General features: G+C 44.5%; 1 protein-coding gene across 1 annotated transcript; it reads right to left on the reverse strand.

The window, feature by feature from the left end:
- Positions 1-8546: 8546 nt before the first annotated feature.
- On the reverse strand, positions 8547-18739 carry LOC109750158 (protein ENHANCED DOWNY MILDEW 2). Its single transcript, XM_020309111.4, has 16 exons — positions 18487-18739; positions 17114-17247; positions 16347-16437; positions 16156-16251; positions 15825-16072; positions 15619-15717; positions 15211-15534; positions 14308-14449; positions 14138-14239; positions 13683-13775; positions 11492-11533; positions 10862-10972; positions 10585-10656; positions 10385-10503; positions 10237-10300; positions 8547-10145 (listed from the first exon to the last, which is right to left on the reverse strand). The coding sequence occupies exons 2-16, from the start codon at positions 17194-17196 to the stop codon at positions 9138-9140; spliced, it is 2694 nt and encodes an 897-aa protein (XP_020164700.1). The 5' UTR covers positions 17197-17247; positions 18487-18739; the 3' UTR covers positions 8547-9137.
- Between the last annotated feature and the right edge of the window lie 746 nt (positions 18740-19485).

Genomic DNA, 19485 nt, shown 5'->3' on the forward strand with positions numbered 1-19485 from the left:
ATGAAGACCACAGCTAACTACTACCATTCCAGCGCTAGTGAGAACACGAATATTAACAACGTTGTTACTGATAATGGGGCAGAGGTGGTTGTAGTTGAGACAATGGGAGTTGCCCCACATGGTGATCACTCCTCCACACACGATATCTCCTTATGCATGATTTGCTTGATGCGCGACGTGTACGAAAAGTATTGCCCCTAGGTTGGGCCAATAACCAATGTCAAGGTTTGCTGCTTTCCAGAGAACTAGCATGTTCTCATCATTCACCTTAGAAACTTCTCCTCGTGCCTGCAATGAGTTAATGATAACATAATAGAAATAACGTATAGCGGGACTTTCAATGCTACTGGCTCTTGAGTCATGAATGCTCATCTGGATGAAGGATTGCCTCAGGTGCGGGTTAGTGAAATCATAAATATATCAAATATCATCAACATTGTTGGTGAAGCCAAAGTGATTACACCACTCATCGAGAGTGATGATGAAGTCTTGGTCCAAGAGATGGAAAGTGATCCACTCTTGCTCATATGCATTTAGCATCAAACCAACATTATGCGAGAGAATACTTACAAAAAAATAAAAGAGGCCAAAAGAAGCCCAAAAAATGAAAAAAAAAATGAGAGAAAAGAGAGAAGGGGCAATGCTACTATCCTTTACCACACTTGTGCTTCAAAGTAGCACCATGATCTTCATGATAGAGAATCTCCTATGTTGTCACTTTCATATACTAGTGGGAATGTTTCATTATAGAACTTGGCTTATATATTTCAATGATGGGCTTCCTCAAATTGCCCTAGGTCTTCGTGAGCAAGCGAGTTGGATGCACACCCACTTAGTTTCTTTTTGATCTTTCATACACTTATAGCTCTAGTGCATCCGTTGCATGGCAATCCCTACTCACTCACATTGATATCTATTGATGGGCATCCCCATAGCCCGTTAATATGCCTAGTTGATGTGAGACTTTCTCCTTCTTTTTGTCTTCTCCACAACCACCATATTCTATTCCACCTATAGTGCTATATCCATGGCTCACGCTCATGTATTGCGTGAAAGTTGAAAAAGTTTGAGAACATTAAAAGTATGAAACAATTGCTTGGCTTGTCATCGGGGGTTGTGCATGATTTAATACTTTGTGTGATGAAGATGGAGCATAGACAGACTATATGATTTTGTAGGGATAACTTTCTTTGGCCATGTTATTTTGAGAAGACATGATTGCTTTATTAGTATGCTTGAAGTGTTATTGTTTTCATATCAATATTAAACTTTTGTTTTGAATCTTATGGATCTGAATAGTCATGCCACAATAAAAAAAATTACATGGATAAATATGTTAGGTAGCATTTCACATCAAAAAAATTGTTTTTATCATTAACCTACTCGAGGACGAGCAGGAATTAAGCTTGGGGATGCTCGATACATCTCCAACGTATCTATAATCTTTTATTGTTCCATGCTATTATATTATCTATTTTGGATGTTTTATATGCATTAATATGTTATTTTATATTATTTTTGGGACTAACTTATTAACCTAGAGCCCAGTGCCAATTTCTGTTTTTCCTTGTTTTTGAGTTTTACAAAAAAGGAATATCAAACGGAGTCCAGACGGAATAAAACTTTCGCGATGATTTTTCTTGGACCATAAGACACCCATCAGACTTGGAGAGGGGGCCAGAAGAGTCCCAAGGCTCCACAAGCCCTCAGGGCACACCCTAGGGGGGCGCCCCTGGCTTATGGGCCCCACAGGGCTCCTCCAACCCTAATTATTTTGCTATAAATTCCCAAATATTCCCAACGACCACAAGCGTCCATCAAAATACTTTTTCGCCGCCGTAGCCTTCTGTTCCCATGAGATCCCATCTTGGAGACTTTTTGGCACGCTGCCGGAGGGGGATTCGATCACGGAGGGCTTCTACATCAACCCTATTGCCCTTCCGATGTAGCATGGGTAGTTTACCACAGACCTACGGGTCCATAGCTAGTAGCTAGATGGCTTCTTCTCTCTCTTTTTTTTATCTTTAATACAATGTTCTCCTCGATGTTCTTGGAGATCTATCTGATGTAATATTCTTTTGTGGTGTGTTTGTCGAGATCTGATGAATTGTGGATTTATGATTAGATTATCTTTGAATATTATTTGAGTCTTCTCTGAATTCTTATATGCATGATTTGTTATCTTTGTATTTCTGTTCGAATTATCGGTTTGGTTTGGCCAACTAGATTTGGTTCTTCTTGCAATGGGAGAGGTGCTTAGTTTTGGGTTCAATCTTGCGGTGTACTCACCCAGTGACATCATAGGGGTAGCGAGGCACGTATTGTATTGTTGCCATCAAGGATAAAAAGATGGGGTTTTCATCATATTGCTTGAGTTCATCCCGCTACATCATGTCATCTTACTTAAAGCGTTGCTCTGTTCTTATGAACTTAATACTCTAGATCCAGGCAAGAGTCGGTCTATGTGTGGAATAATAGTAGTAGATGCATAATCGTTTCAGTCTACTTGACACGAACGTGATGCCTATATCTATCTCTACTTTTAGTAATATTTTATATCTATCTCTATCGGATCTCATCCTTGCAAGTGGCCGTGAAGGGATTGACAACCCCTTTATCGCGTTGATTGCAATTGTTTGATTGTTTGTGCAGGTGCATAGATTGGAGACTTGCGTGTACCTCCTACTGGATTGATACCTTCGTTCTCAAACTGAGGGAAATACTTATCTCTACTTTGCTTCATCACCCTTTCCTCTTCAAGGGAAAAACCAACGCAAGCTCAAAAAGTAGCAGCCACCACTTTTCCATGATCCCAACACCTACATGTGATGTGACCACCGCCGCTGCACAACCACCCCCCTGTGTCAAGACTTTGTCCATAGATTTTGTTTCACCGCCGAAGTCAACTATAGGATTTGCAGAGATGAAATTCTTACAAAAACCTTTCCATCTCGACTACGATCTGAAGCGAGGCCGCAGCCGTAGGCCAGAGTGATCACCAAAATGACCATCATCGATGGTGGAGTGATCATGAACCGCCACACATCATTGCCGTCACGATCGACCTAGCCACCAACCGGCCCGAGAGCTGTTCGGACTGATGCCGAAGAGCCCAGGTGCCACAAAAGACCTTTGGGAAAGTTTCAATTCAAATTAGTGCGGGTGCACACACGACCTCGGCACACTTGATACAATTTCAGTTCAAAATTAGTGCAGGTTGGTAATCATTTTGGATAGGTCCACGCGCGTAGCATCACTTTCTCCTCGGGTCATCATATTGTTCTCTCTCTTCTATAACTGCTTTGCATATCATTTTGGATATGTGGCACACTATCCTCCCCCCTTTAGTAACGCGGTTGATGTATAGAACGTCTTCTCGATCCAACCGATCCAAGTACCGAACGTACGGCACCTCCGCGATCTGCACACGTTCAGCTCGGTGACGTCCCTCAAACTCTTGATCCAGTTGAGGCCGAGGGAGAGTTCCGTCAGCACGACGGCGTGGTGACGGTGATGATGAAGTTACAGGCGCAGGGCTTCGCCTAAGCACTGCGACGATATGACCGAGGTGTGTAACAGTGGAGGGGGGCCACCGCACACGGCTAAGAGAAACTTTGGTATGCCTTTGGGGTGCCCCCCTCCCACGTATGTAAAGGGGGAGGAGAGGTGGCCGGCCCTAGGAGGTGGCGCGCCATGGGGGGAGTCCTACATGGACTCCTAGTCCAAGTAAGATTCGCCCCCCCCCCTTCCTAGTCCAAGTAGGAGAGAAGAAGGGAAAGAGGAAAGAAGAGAAGGAAGGAGGGGGCGCCGCCCCCTCCCCTTGTCCAATTCGGACTAGGCAAGAGGGCGTGCACCACCTCTGGCCGGCCCTCTCTCTTATCCACTAAGGCCCATTGTGGCCCATTAATCCCCCGGGGGGTTCCGGTAACCCCCCGGTACTCCGGAAAATGCCCGAACCTATCCGAAACCATTCCAGTGTCCAAACATAACCTTCCAATATATCAATATTTATGTCTCGACCATTTCGAGACTCCTCGTCATGTATGTGATCTTATCCGGGACTCCGAACAAACTTCGGTTCATCAAAACACGAGACTCATAATACAAATCGTCATCGAACGTTAAGCGTGCGGACCCTACGGGTTCAAGAACTATGTAGGCATGACCGAGACACATCTCCGGTCAATAACCAATAGCGAAACCTGGATGCTCATATTGGCTCCCACATATTCTACGAAGATCTTTATCGGTCAAACCACATAACAACATACGTCATTCCCTTTGTCATCGATATGTTACTTGCCCGAGATTCGATCGTCGGTATCCTCATACCTAGTTCAATCTCGTTACCGGTAACTCTCTTTACTCGTTCCGTAATGCATCATCCCGTAACTAACTCATTAGTCACATTGCTTGCAAGGCCTATAGTGATGTGCATTACCGAGAGGGCCCAGAGATACCTCTCCGATACTCGGAGTGACAAATCCTAATCTCGATCTATGTCAACTCAACAAACACCATCAGAGGCACCTATAGAGCATCTTTATAACTCTGTTGGAAAAGGCAGTGCCTAGGAGGCGCTTAGGCACTCCTAGGCGCTAGGCGATGGCCAAACGCTTCGCCAAGGGGATAAATGGAAGTCTAGGCAGGGTAAGTAACAAATTGTTTACCCAAGCGAGAAATCATGACATATTGCACTAAAATGCCAAACATGACACATTCAAATGGTAGTAGCTAGTACTTTTCTTATTTATCTGCCCTAAATTAACATCAATACACATATAATAACCCAATAACCCTGATAGTATAAGCTATATTACCGTCTAGGCCGCGCCTAGGGCGCTTAAGCAACGCCTAGGCACTAGGCGAAGGCGAACCGCCTCGCTTACGCCTACCGCTTTTTCCAACCTTCTAATCACCCAGTTACATTGTGACGTTTGATAGCACACAAAGTGTTCCTCCGGTATTCGGGAGCTGCATAATCTCATAGTCAGAGGAATATGTATAAGTCGTGAAGAAAGCAATAGCAATAAAACTAAACGATCATTATGCTAAGCTAACGGATGGGTCTTGTCGATCACATCATTCTCCTAATGATGTGATCCCGTTCATCAAATGACAACACATGTCTATGGTCAGGAAACTTAACCATCTTTGATTAACGAGCTAGTCAAGTAGAGGCATACTAGGGACATTCTGTTTTATCTATGTATTCACACATGTACTAAGTTTCCGGTTAATACAATTCTAGCATGAATAATAAAAATTTATCATGATATAAGGAAATATAAATAACAACTTTATTATTGCCTCTAGGGCATATTTCCTTCACCACCTCCACCTCCCGCGTTCTACATCTCACCGCCGGCAGCTGCAGCACGCATGTGGTCGTACGTCAAGGCGGAGATATGCAAGCGAACTTGGAGACGGGCACGCCGCTACCATGGAGCGACATGCACATCCCCAATAACTGGCATCTCTCCGCGGATCGGGTGCCCATTCCACCGATCCCGGTGGACGGCCGTGCCCGCCGGACCTCGCCGACAGCAATCCTTCTTTGTCGGCCATGCTCCGAGCCCCCCGTGGGCGATCTCTGCCCGTCGTGCGAGCGCTCCCAGCCCGCCCCAGCAGCGCGGGCTAGGCTAGTACGCGGCGTCACTCCCACTCCTTCCTCGTCGCCGTCCCCGCCACTACCTGCTCTGATGACCGCCGAGGACGAGGCGGAGCTTGTGAGGTGGGTGATGGAGGACTCCATCCACACCCACGATGAGCGCCAATGGGAGGACCTCGATGTGATGTTGGCCGTGTTCGCGGCCGGCGACGTCGTCATCCCGGAGCTCGACGTCGTGGTCAAGGGGGAAGCCATGGAGGTGGAGGGGGAGGAGCCCATGATGTGGAACCCAACACGTGGTCACCATCGCCGCCACAGCTAGAGGTTGTGTAGGCGCCACCGCAGTCGCCTTCCGCCTGGCTGGGGCCGCAAGCCCACCTCTAGACTCCGCCAGCCTACATCGACCTCATGGGCGGCGACGACGGCAACGGCAACTGAAGACGACGGCGGCGACGGGCTGTCTAGTTTTTTATGTCTTTTAATTTTAAGTTTAGTTAAGAAATGTGTTGGACTGGCCTTTTGTGGACATTTATGTTTATATTAATGTCTTTAAATTATTTTTGCATTGTCTATTTGCGTTCAATTTTTTTCGCGAATACGCAAAGATTGCGTATCATTTCATTGATAGGGAGAAGAGAACGTTACAAAGAAAGAACATTACATAGAGATGAAAGGAGTACACCACACCAAAATGTGGGAAAACAGAAAAGAAACAACACAGCCCAAAACTAGCCTAGCTCGAACTCCAACCAAGAAAGGTGAGGAGACGAGACATAAGATACCAAGGCCGCGTCATGACCAACGCGGGGCACCCACAACACGTGGCTACGACTCAAGAGCCGACCGGATCAACGTACCCTCCACCAGAAGCGCCTAGAAGAATCGGCAAGTGGGTTGTAGGACACAGCCAGGCCTGAGGAAGGAACCATGGAGGAAGAGCCGACGATGTCGTACATTGTGCCCCAGATGCCCATGCCTGGAGAAGCACCCACACCAAGCACGGCACCCGACAACTCCAAATCAAAAACCCAGGACGCCACGAGCAGCCAAGACAACACCTTAATGAAGGTGACAGCGTTGAGACGCCGTTGCCGTCCGATCTAGAGAACCGGATCTAGAGTTTCCCCCGGTGCTCGAAGATGGGCACGGATAAGGCCACGGCAGCGCCTTCATGAAGGAGACGGCACCCGCAGGTGTCGCCGCTGCCAGCACATCTGTGCAGGGATTTCGCCCCGGTCTGACCGAACAATCCCAATGTCGCAGGAAGATTCGGAGATGTGGGAACCACCACTGGCTGGAGCCACTACTGCAGGGAGGCAAGCTCCACCCGTCGTCGAATAGAGGAGGCATCGGGCGCCGCCGAACCCGCCACCAACCGCAATCCCGTTGTACACACAAGAGCCGCCACTGCCTAGAACCACCGCCACCAGCTAGCCTGAGAGAGAGCGAAGCATGCATGGACCAAGCCACCGGGAGAGAAGAGGCCGGTGGACCTGGCTACAACAAGTGTCGGGGGATAGGGGTCGCCCGAGGTAGAGCAGGCAAAGATTGGAGGAGAGGGGGTGCTAGAGGAGGAGGTGGTACTGGAGGGACAGGGGAGACAACGTCGTGGCGTGGCGAAGAGGACCACCGACGAACAGGAACCCGTAGCAGCGCCGGCACGAGGTGCGGCGGCCACCCCAAGATCCAGCGTCGGGGGGTTGGGGGTCACCGAGGTGCGAGGGGGTCAAGGCCGGGAGCAGGGGAACCGATTCGCGGGGGAGAGGACCACCGGCGGCAGCCCCTGCGGAGCAGCCGTGACCACCATGAGATCCAGTGCGCGGGGGGGGGGGGGGCGAGCAGAGGCCCGAACGTGAGGGAATGGATCCCGTCGCCGCCGACAAGCTTTGCCCGATGAGTGCCGGCAGCAGCGAGGGAAGGTGGCGAGGGCGGCACGCCGGCGGCGGTGGCTAGGGTTCCTGCCCGAGCCACCTCCAGGGAGACGACGCGGGGGGCGGTAGATTACTTGCTCTTGTTCGCGTTCAAATTTCAAGTCCAAAAAACAGACAAATTGGGATGCGACGGGCCTGTTGGAGGCACCGACGATCAAGAGCAGATGCTTGTGTCCATTTCGCCGACCTAAACGGATAAAATCCGCCGACCTAAACGGATAAAATCCGTACAAAACGGAAGACACTCATGATTGCCTGGGATAATAATACTCCCGTTTCAGGGCGCTGCACGTGTGGGTCTCCAGGTCGGGAGTCGCCGGTCAGACGTTCCCGTGACCGAATCCAACGACATCGGCCTGGGTCTTCCACCCATACCCACTGCCACTAGTGAGTAACGCTGCCCATCCATGGACAGCTTCCGCTCCAACTTCCCACGCTCGCGTCCACACGGTTCTGCTCTACACCTATGTTAGCATCCAACGCAGCGTTGTCGCCGCTGGCTCACCATTCCAACATATAGCAGAGACAGGAAGCTACTCTTACGGACAAATCTTGATGTACTCCCACCGTTCCTAAATATTTGTCTTTTTAGAGATTTTAAATAAACTACCACATACGGATGTATATACCACATACAGATGTATATAGAATGTAGATTCACTCATTTTACTTCGTATGTAGTCACTTGTTAAAATCTCTAGAAAGACAAATATTTAGGAACGAGGGATTATATATTAGAGGCAAGCAGTCTAGTCTAATGCTGTTCTACTACTGTATATGTTAGTCACTTGATTGCTACACCATTGCTGCATCGTGCAATAAGCAAAAATTCTGAATATGAGGGATGGCCACCATAGCAAACTGAGACTTGGAACAAGAAATCACGGTAACAAATACGAAAGCAACAGGCCAGGAGCAATGACAGCTAAATTCGACGAAAGGATGCTCTCGGGGCAAAATTTAGGCTTAGCAAAAAGCAGCCACAATGCCAAACAAACACGATGTCAACAAGCATCATCACAATGACTCTTGATACAGTTTTAGTTCAAAATTAGTGCAGGTGCACACACAACCTCAGCACTTTAAAGCTGGCCGCAGAAGATAAACAAGCTCACACCTGTAAGGGTCTCTTTGATTCAAAGGGTTTTCATAGGATCTTTGAAGGATTAGAATCCTTAGGAATTTTTCCTAAGTTGATCGTTTGATTCGTAGGATTGAATCCTGTAGGATTTTTCCCAAGGATTCATTTGTACTACATTTCACAGGAATTTTAACATCCACTCCAACCTCTTGGAAGAAATCCTTTGTTTTTCTCGTGGCACAATCAAACAAACTCAAATCCCATAGGGATAATGGACATGCCATTCCAATCCTACGCTTTCCCTATTCCTATGTTTTTGCAATCCTATGAATCAAAGAGGCCCTAAGATAAGCCGAGGAACATAAGCAGCTACTTGGTGTCTTCTTCCACTTACACACATGACAAGAGGCGCTGGTTTCCCTTTCTTTCTCGACGTCCTGGCCAGGTTAAAGCAAGAAAGTCAACCGGTCATTGCTAACAAAAGATGGCATCGACTTTGCTTGCTTGGTTAGTGTTACTTCTCAAGCAAATTGTAGGAGGCTCCCTGATGGAAGGTCGGGTAGCCCATGCCTCGGAACAGAACTTCACGAGCGGCGTAGCATCCAGGCCACGTGGGAGCGCTTGCAAACTGCAGCCCCGGGAAGGTATGCGCTAGTGGCAGATTCGCTGCAGCCACTGGAGCATCCGCTTCAAGTGGCGACTCCTCCAGCATCTGCACAACAGCTGCATTTCCATCTGTAGACGACAAATCATTCAGCTGTGCATCCTCAGGTGTCAGCTGTCCTTCCTCAGGTGGGGAGTCTTCCAGGATTCGCTGTCCTTCCTCAGGTGGGGAGTCTTCCAGGATTCGGTATTGAACTCCAGCTGCATTTTCTGGTGCAGACGGTGGGTCTCCCAGCCCATGCTGGGCATCAGCTGATGTTACCTCGTCACAATCAGCAGGATCGGTTGGTTGCTTGGCAGATACACTTGCAATATGATCGTTGGTAGGCTCATGATCAGAGGTTGACACAGTTTGGTTTTGATTCCGAGAAGCACTTCTGCCTGACAACGAAATGCTCATGTCAGATTCAGCTGCCCTGACTGCAAAATACTCATGGGTTGGAGGGTCATTTCCACCTGGAGTATCATAGTTGCGAGGTTGCCCTGATCGGCCGTTGGTATCAGTCCAGTAGTCACCTGGAGAACTAGTGGTATCATGGTATGTGTCAGCCAACAACTGGTCTATCACGGAGGCTTCTGCTTGTCGCTCTCCTTGCATTTCTTCGTCAGGGATGCACGCCTCACCCTCACTGCCCATTTCCAAATCGCCACTGGTGCTCATATATGCATTGCCTGCGATGTCCCTTTGTGAATCATTATAGCACGGTCTTCTGCTGCAGAGGTGCCCCTTTGATTTAGCAATCTCATTATGTTTCTGAGCAAAATCACTACGGCTCCATAGAGAAAGAGGAGGAGGTGATAGATTCCACTGATCCATCTGCTTATTATCAGCATCAAACGATCCAGGCAAATAGAACGACTGCGTAATTTTCCAAAAGAAACATCAGGAACGAAATTCTATCATCAGCGTTAAAGTATAGGAGTTCTCAAGGGGAACAGTCCAAACATACCTTTCCTGCGAGCTGATTAGAATCCTCCCATATTAGCTCATAAGGTGGGTATTTTTTATCCAACCTACACATCATCAAGTGTGGAATATTGTTGGAGATTAAGAGAAGCAGAAAGCTATATGGGGATGAATAAAGAGAAAAGCAGTACCGTTCTGTTTCCTTGGGAACAATAAGAATTATCAGCTTTGGCTTGAAACTTAGGGCTTTGTTGATGAACTGGTTTGCAAGCGAAGCTTTAAACCCAAAAGGAGGGTTCAGCCCCATGATCTGACGATAACAGCATATACTGAATACATAAAATCTGGAAGTTTGCCATAATGGACGTGAGCAAAGTAACACTAGCTATACCAATCGGGATCCGGCAGGCAATTCATCTGGTTGAACAGTCATCCAGTCTCGCCTCTCAAAATTGAAATCATTCTGGAGAAATATTTATAATGCTGTATCAGTCCGCTGTGCACAACACTTCAACGAATCAAAAATTTGCTAAGGGAGTAGCAAAAGACATTGGATGCCTGGTCAGGCTCCTATATCTGCAATTAACTATTTCATAGTACATGGAATATTAACTAAACTATTAAAGATAAAAATGGACCATGTATAACAATTGGAGAAATGCAAGCACCTTTGGCTGGATGAGATCATAGTTTTTATAGAAGCAATTCTTTTCAGAAGCTTCGAGCTTTTCCTTCAATAATGTGCTAAAATCATTTGAACCACAGCAGAAGTCAACGACCTAAAAGAATAAGAAAAATGCACAGGTCATGATAAACAGCTTCTGTTGGACATATTGCAGTCAATTTTGAATCTGGGTCCATAAAATAAGTGGTGAGGTAACTTCCAGAGTTGAGACAGAAAAATGAACAGAAGCTAGAATTCATGAATAAAAATAGTCCAAACATGCACATTATGAGCAGATGATCATATTGCATTATTACAAACTGGTAGAAACTTTAATAAAACAAAATCAGTGGTAAACTTTTTATGCAGACAAACATAATGCAATGTTTTATTCAAACAATTGCCTCAGTATTTTTTTTACCGGCGCATCACCATCTGAATTGGCTGTCTAAGATTGTTACTGACAGCATATATGTATGATAACACTGAGTATAAAAAAATCCATGACTGAATGATCAAAATAACAGATTTTATGCATGTATGAGATGAGATGGAAGTGGACTATAATAGGTGCATCACTTATGCATGTTTACAATTCAAGACTTAAGTAACAAAAACCAAAACAGAAATTTACCATATCACCACTTTGAACATACCATTGTAACTTATCTACAATCTGCACAAAATCACCAGAGTTACTTCAGCAAGACAGATTAAGAATGCAGTCAGGAACAGGAAGCAACCTAGAGTATATACAAAGCTTGAACTAACCATAACCTTCTAAGCAAGATAACAAGCACAATTTTCAACCCAAAGAAAGAGAACAAAATGAAACCAGAGATTGAAGAGTAGCCGCTGTACAAAACAAATAATGTGCTGTTTGGAAAAATTGTATTTATTGGAAAAGTTTTGGTATGCAAGTCAAATTTCAACAAAATACCAGAACTTTATGAAGAAATACTATTATTAAAAACATGCCCTAAAGAGCAAGTATATTGTAGTTTACCACTACCTAATTTGGCAACAGTTCCACACAACCACCAGGGGTAGTATTTTTATGCATTTATAAAATTGCGTCTCAGAAACAGGTATCTTCGTAAAGTACCTGCTGACCATTCTTAAGTGCAAGGGAATAGTAGCCATGCGGTTTTCTGCAACAGGTATCAAATTAGGAGGTGCAGATTGCTAATTTAACCCCCAAACTTTTTAACTTGGTTTTTACCTAGAATTCTGTTTATAACCAACAGAGAAAGAAGTTGATCTCGAACGCGTTTTAACATTACATTAGTCACACAAATTCTTGCATAATAAATATATCTTGGTTTCACCTAGAATTCTGTTTATAGCCAACAGAAACAAAAAATGATATAGATGATTTTTAAACATTAATATTAGTTACGCCAAATTCCTGAATAAGAAATATGTTACCCAAGTTTTTTGTCCTTTGTGCACAATGCAAGACTTAATGTTTAATACTAAGATCATTCAAGGGGAGAGGACAAGATTCGAGGTAGCAGATTTGTCTAGATTCTTAGCAGCACAAGATAAAGGATTAGATGATTCAAGTGGAGAGGAGAAGATTCGAGAGAGCAGATTAAGTTCACTGTTGTTTAGCCCTAAAGCAAAACCCCTCTTTAATCAGAGGGAGGCTTCTACCTACCTCAATATATAAGAGATAAAAAGACTACCAAATAAAGATAACCAGCCCCTAAAGGACCGAATCTTACAAGGTCCCAACAAATGCTGCTGCCAAGTGCAAATTCACAGTTTCAATGCACTTTGTATCTTCTTTAATATTCTTACTGTAATTTGCAGTAAAAAACATGGTTGAATACTACCAAATCATGTTGACTCATTCATTTGTCGTCTATATATTAAAATGTGCAAGTTCTTTGATCTTTGGGATCAAAGGTAAATCTTACTGTGGTAGCTAACGTTGGCTACCAAGGTTGTAGGGTGGGATACTTTTGCTGGATGGAAGGGTCGTTGCCGTGTAGGCGCCGTGGTACAGTAAAAGGTAGTGGGGAAAGATGGGAGAATTAGAGGGGTAGAAGAGAAGCATAGGTAGGACCTAGATATTTCCTTGCTTGCCTCCTTACAAGGGGAATACACCCTTATATAGACCCTTTAGGTTGAATTACTGTTCACTGAACAGTAATTCAACACACTCTGGATAACTCAAGACTAGGCTGGGTTCATCTAAGAGACAATTGGATTCTACCCACAGACTCTTCTACTAGGACACACTCCCTGGATACTTCTAGACTAGTCTGGGTTCATCTAGGAGATGACAAGACTCTTCCCACAAACAGACTCTTCTACCAGGACACACACACACCCTCACCCTGGATACTTCTAGACTTAGCTTAATAGACAACTGGACCCTAAGATGCCACAAACAACACTTACTGAGAAACAGCCTTGTTGAATCTGCACATAACTAGTTTTTCAACCATGACTAAGTGCCAACTCTACTCTGGGTAATTAATGTGAGCATTAACCAACTACTCCCTCCGTTCCAAATTACTCGTTGCAGAAATGGATGTATCTAGAACTAAAATACATCTAGATACATCCATACCTGCGGCAAGTAATTCGGAACGGAGGGAGTATATTTGTACAAAAATGGATGCCAATTTGGGATCAGGCATACATGGACAAACATATCATATGACCGATTTCAACACAACAAGCAGGATATTTTCATGTCAGAACACTACTCAGAAGTCGCAACATGACAAGTTGCTACCAGAAAATAGTGAACAGAAGATAACTCTATATAGCAGGAACAAACAAGACATATTTTAAATAATGTGTAGACCTACCTTCTCGAGCTTGTCCAGTTTTGTAAAATGCCGACCATAAGATGTATAGCGCGTGCCATGAAGAAACGGGGCAAGATATATATTCAGTTTGTTCTGCACATAATAGTTCATAATATCATGTATATTGCAATCGTAGGCATACCATGTCAGAGGAAAAACTACAAGCATGTATCTCATACTCCCTCCGTTTCTTAATATTTGTCTTTTTAGTGATTTCAAATGGACTACCACATACGGATGTATATAGACATATTTTAGAGTGTAGATTCACTCATTTTGCTCCGTATGTAGTCACTTGTTGAAATCTCTAGAAAGACAAATATTTAGGAACGGAGGGAGTAGATCATTACGATAACTTTCAGTATCTCAATGTCCAATTATCAGTAATCACAAACAGCCAAATTCTACAATCCTAAAAACACAAGGATGAAACGAAAGAATGAATTTGCATGTACCTTCCATTTTGCAAGTTGGAAAAGGTCATATGGTGAGCATACATCTTTGGCCTCTTCTATATCCGCACCACTTTCTAACATATGAACCGCAGTCTTAACAGCCTGCCAAGAATACACATCAGCATCAACCAAATACATGGCACAGCTTCTAAGAAAGTGCAGTAGAGTACCTCGACAGATCTTTCCACCTTCCCCAATGTAACTTTATCAGTATTCTTCATAAATGATGTGTACGTAGACGAAACAACTAGCTGTTTCTGTACATCCTCAATAGTTATATTTGATGATGCTTTCTGTGCAAAGTCATAAATCCTGAGAGACTACCACTAGGTTAGTCTCGGTGTTTGCGTTGCGGATTATGGCAACATAAGGAATACAACAGTATTGAAATGCACAAATACTTGGACACAATGTAATGCAAAGGTAGCAGTGCCAGCATTCCTCAGAAATCAAAATATTTAATATGATGGCGGCACATAAACAATTGGGAACAAAGTAAACATGATGACCCTGCATTTAAAGGCTTTTTGTTATCTTGATTGGCACACATCAGCACATACTGTGCAGTTCTATATTTGTTGACACAAGATACACAAACTTTTTGGCTTATCAGATCAGCGTTCTGCAAGAATTTAAGCGTTTCAAGAACCTTTCGCTCATCATCATCAGATGATAAACTCATCAAAAATAACAAGTGTTTTGCAACTGCTTATGTAAATTTACAGGGTGGCGTCCAGTGACCCTTAAGCTTTTCTTATTGTCGTCCACTAACTTTACAACTAAACTTAAACACCCAAATCATCTTAAATCTAACGTACAAGAATTTTGGCACCCCCTCCATTCCCAAATTCAAGCTTTGACTTTTCACACACTCGAATAAACATTTACTAGTACATTCGTTTAGCACATTTGTTACTAAAAATGCAAATAATAATTTTAAGAAAATATTTTGCATGGCAACTATATACGCTCTTATAAATACTTAACCAGTAAACTTAAATTTGTAATCAAGTGCATCTGAAGATCATAGAGAGATGAATAAAGAGCACAGAAGTAAAGAGTGATATATTTACCTCGTCGCCGTGTTTATGTCAACCTCAGGGAATGTGCTAATGGGGATCACTGACATGACTGATTTTTGCATACTGGGATGTTTTGTACCTCCAGGCAGATGTTCTTTCTTCCTTTTCGCTATCGAATTGATGGAGGAAGAACAAGTTGATGTACCGAGGGGTCTTTTGCTACTGGATGATGGGACAGGGAGGCAGTCATCAAGGCATCGTATCTTAACCCTTCTCAATCCATTCACATTGGATGATTTTTTAGTGATAGGATCATCAGGAAACTTAATATGATCTCTTAGAGGAGTTCGAAGGTTTGGATCAATATTGTGCTTGCTGGCCAAAAAAAAGAATATAGTCAGAAAGATGCACCAACATAGCAAGGAAAACAAATAATTGTCTAAAGGAAACAAATCTTACAGGCAATATATTAAGATGCGATTCTTTGGCAGAAGACCGTCCCATGCCCTTTGGAAAAGGCACACACCATTCTCAATTACGTCATCAAAGACGATTTTCCTATTGACAGGTACATACATGTTAGTTTGATCCAAGGCAGCGTAGTAAATACCAACTAACAAGGAATGCAAACTACAGTCACAAATATGGGAACAAGTTCTCATTGCCTTGGCAGACATCTTCGATGATATGACTTTGGGCACCGTCGGCAAACAGCAAATTGCAGCTCCTTAACCTCCTTGTTTTCACCATATTTACAAACATCACATTTGTGGACTGGGCATGCAAATTTCGCCCCATTGATTATCCTTGTCGTGTACTCAGTTGCTTTTGCTTCATTTTCAGGGAAGAGCAATTGTGCAACACATTTAGCATGATAAAAGTGCCCACAACTTGCTGAAGCACAAGGGAATAGCTACAAGATATAATAATTCAAGTAAGCGGCCAACTAGTCTGCTTGAAATTTCTCAAAACTATATTAGGTAAAAGGGCTTTAACCTCAGGAGGATCTGTTTTCGCTGAACTCAACCTGTGACAGGCAAAACATTGATATCTTTCATGTTCACAATTCTTGCACAGAAAAACTTTCATCGCCTGTAAATATATATAAGCACATCAAAAGATGCCTCGAATAGGTAAAGAACAGTAAAAAAAATGATTCACTCCCAACTGAGGATCAGAATAGATACATCAAACTGATTCCTAGTATAGCCCAATGTTTTGCAGTCTTCACTAGCATCTTTTGTTGCATGAAATGACCGCAGGCACTTGCCTTCACAGCTGCAGATAGTTTAGAAGAAGCACACATCACTAATCATAATGAGAAACTAAGGTTCAACCTAAAATGCTAATGCATGTTCTACATGTATTGGACCAAATACTCATTCTACATGTATTTTATTTTTATGTAACAAAAGGTAAGAACTGATTTCAACAGAAAACTTCCAGAGAATAACACTTAAGCAGTTAACCTAGCTAGTAAACGACATGTAGAGCAAAGCTTGTAAAAGTTAGTAAGCAGATCAAGTACTCCAGGTGAGCACAAAGTGGAATAAAACATCCAACTGTGATACACATATAACCAGGCATGGTTAGAACTCCACCATTTTCCTAGAGGCTAGAGCTTCCATACAAAACAGCAGGCAATTTATAAGCCAAGCTGCATTCTCAATAAGTTGTAGGTCAAGACATCTCCTTGTTAAACAGCATCAACATATAGATTATTGCATGATTAGAACTATGAAGCTTAGCGACTATGTTCTCTAATAAAGCCATTTCTACCTATAGAAAGTGCATGTTGATGATTAACAATGGTTTTACTTTGTTTCAAATTCAATAGTTTTAGTAGCGATCCAAACAAATAAACGGTTGAGAATTCTGTAATAAAGAACTACAACTGATTATTCCATTACATTTCATTCAGAGCACAAAAAGGAGAAAACAAATAAACGTGTACCTTGCGATTTCACCACCATTATCACACAAGGCACAAATCAAATCAATGCCGGTGGAACTATCTTCATCAGCAATCTCAGCCATATCTGGTATCAACTGGAAGGTCCTTGTTTCACTTTTACGCCTCTATAAAACCTGTTTAAGCACCACACAAATGTTTGTTTATCATACTGTAGAGCTGTATATGTTTCACAACTCACACAAATTGTTTGAGATACAGCAATATTAATCCACCAAACTTAACATTGACACTCATGCCAATACCTACCCCAAATCACCTTCCTACTGAAGTTGCACGAAGTTATATGGGACCAGAGAAACGCTAGCTAATATTTTTCTGGACTTCCGTTTTCGGCTTCGATGTCCTAATTTCGACCAAGTCAGTATAACATTAAATTGGGAAAACTAAGAAAACCATGTAACTTATCGAACACTGAAACCCCATAAAAAAAGGCATAACTACTTTATCTTGGTTTAAGCACTATTGGCAACAAAACAGAAGCATGATGAAAAATAGGGAGGCAGGCGCACACATACATGCATGCAGGAATGCCTATTTGTGCACGGAAAGTGTATAGACACCTTGACGGTTAAGATCTCCAAATTTCCCCAGTTTCCTCGCTAAATTTAAAAGCAGTCTCAGTTTGTTACGGAGCACTAGTAGCAGAGGGGGTTACAGCGCAGTATCTTCGAACTCCCTGACCCCGAGCCTTACCAAAGAAATTTCAAAAATAATAACCACGAACCCATAAGCCCCGAAAATACAGCAATCGATGCCGTTTGAGAGGACGAGAGATGCAGGAGATATCCGTGGGGCAAAACGCACCACCCGGACTCGTCGCCCAGTCCTTGAGAGCCTGGCTGTGGAGGCGGCAGCGAACTCGGAGTCGGCGGCGAGAGGCACGGCGAATGCGAGCGGCCAAGTAGGTCGCGGCGAGCGGCAGCGTCGCGGAAGCTTCCTCGCGGCTCTGCCCCCTCGCAAAACCCCCCTAAATCCAAGCAAACCCCGCGCCTTTAAGCGGAATAAAATCGCCGGAAAACGAGAAGGGCGCGGCGATTAAGCTCCCCACCAGCACGGCTAGCAAACGATAGGAATAAATCCGGCCCTTAATTACGAAGACGCATGCGCGTACGGAACTACCCAATCATAGGCAATGCGACCAACCAACCAAATCAAAATGCCACGCCCGGGGAAGACATCCCAAAAAGCAAGCACAAAATATTAACAGAAATAACAACAACAACAACAACAACAACAACAAAATGCACCAAAATCACCGCAAAACGCAGGCATTCCCCCCACAGATTTCTAGCCGGAAGCGACGCCCCCGAAGAAATCGACCCCCCGTTATTTCCAACCAACCGATCGCTTACCTCGCTTACTCAAAGCAGCCGGGCTGCGCCCCCTAGCTTCGCATCAGAAGGCCGCCTCCTCTAGGGTTTTGATCCCCGCGGCCGCTGGCATAACCCCCTCCTCCCGCACAAAACCAACATGAGCAGCAAAAAAAAAAGGCGCACACGATATTTGGGGGGTGAAAGTGGAAGACGAGAATCTCTCTCACACACGCACAGCACAGGGTCTGAGCAAGAGACGTAATGGGGGAGTGGGAGAGAGAAATGGGGAGGCGAGGCGAGGCGTGGCGCTGGTCACGTCCGTTTTATGCTCCGCTCCCTCCCACCGCCTTGCAGCCGTTCTCTAGCCGCTCTCCGTCACGCACACTGAACCGCCGACCCCACCTCACCTGGGCCCATCTGTCGTGAAAGGGGTAGACAACTGCAAGGTAAGAGAGTTTTTAGGGATGCAAGGTAAAAGAGTTGGAAAGGCGTTCTATGCGGGACCCGCCTGTCAGGGGGAGGTTCAGCGTGATACTGGCCGTGGATTAGCCTAGCCTTTTTCGACTACAGGGGATCCGAGGCGTCCGATGCACGATCGAATATTTTTTTAACCCGACTGGTGCGCGGGGCGCCGGTGTGCACAGAAGGCCGTTGGGCGAAAGGGCCGGACGGCGAGGATCTGATCGTACGACGTGTGGACGGACGAGATGGGAGGCAGGTGTGGTAGGTACGCAGAGTTACCTCGCCGGAGTTACTGCGCCAACTCTGCCGGCCTGCGGGGAAAGCCTTTCATCTGCTTTTTTCGATCAGGCAGTACTCCTTGTCTTGTTTGGCCGGACAGCCATATCTCTTGGCTAGTGACACACGCAAAATTGCACGGGGACCGAGGCACGAATCTCGCACATACAGTACTCCGTAATTCTTTCAGTGGAGTACTATTCTAAATCTAAAAATGTAGAAAAACATGAGATTATGATTTCATCTTTAGTCGATTCAATAATATTTTAATGCGAACAAGTGTTGGATGGTTAGAAAGAC

The sequence above is a fragment of the Aegilops tauschii genome, chromosome 7 (genome assembly GCF_002575655.3).
Source record: "Aegilops tauschii subsp. strangulata cultivar AL8/78 chromosome 7, Aet v6.0, whole genome shotgun sequence".
Lineage (NCBI taxonomy): Eukaryota > Viridiplantae > Streptophyta > Magnoliopsida > Poales > Poaceae > Aegilops > Aegilops tauschii.

Coding starts and splice junctions, on each gene's coding strand:
- LOC109750158 (XM_020309111.4), bottom strand. CDS start 17,196: ATGGCTGAGATTGCTGATGAAGATAGTTCCACCGGCATTGATTTGATT. Junction 10,504..10,584: donor TGCCTGCCGGATCCCGATTG/GTATAGCTAGTG, acceptor TGTTATCGTCAG/ATCATGGGGCTGAACCCTCC. Junction 10,146..10,236: donor CTAATCAGCTCGCAGGAAAG/GTATGTTTGGAC, acceptor AAAATTACGCAG/TCGTTCTATTTGCCTGGATC.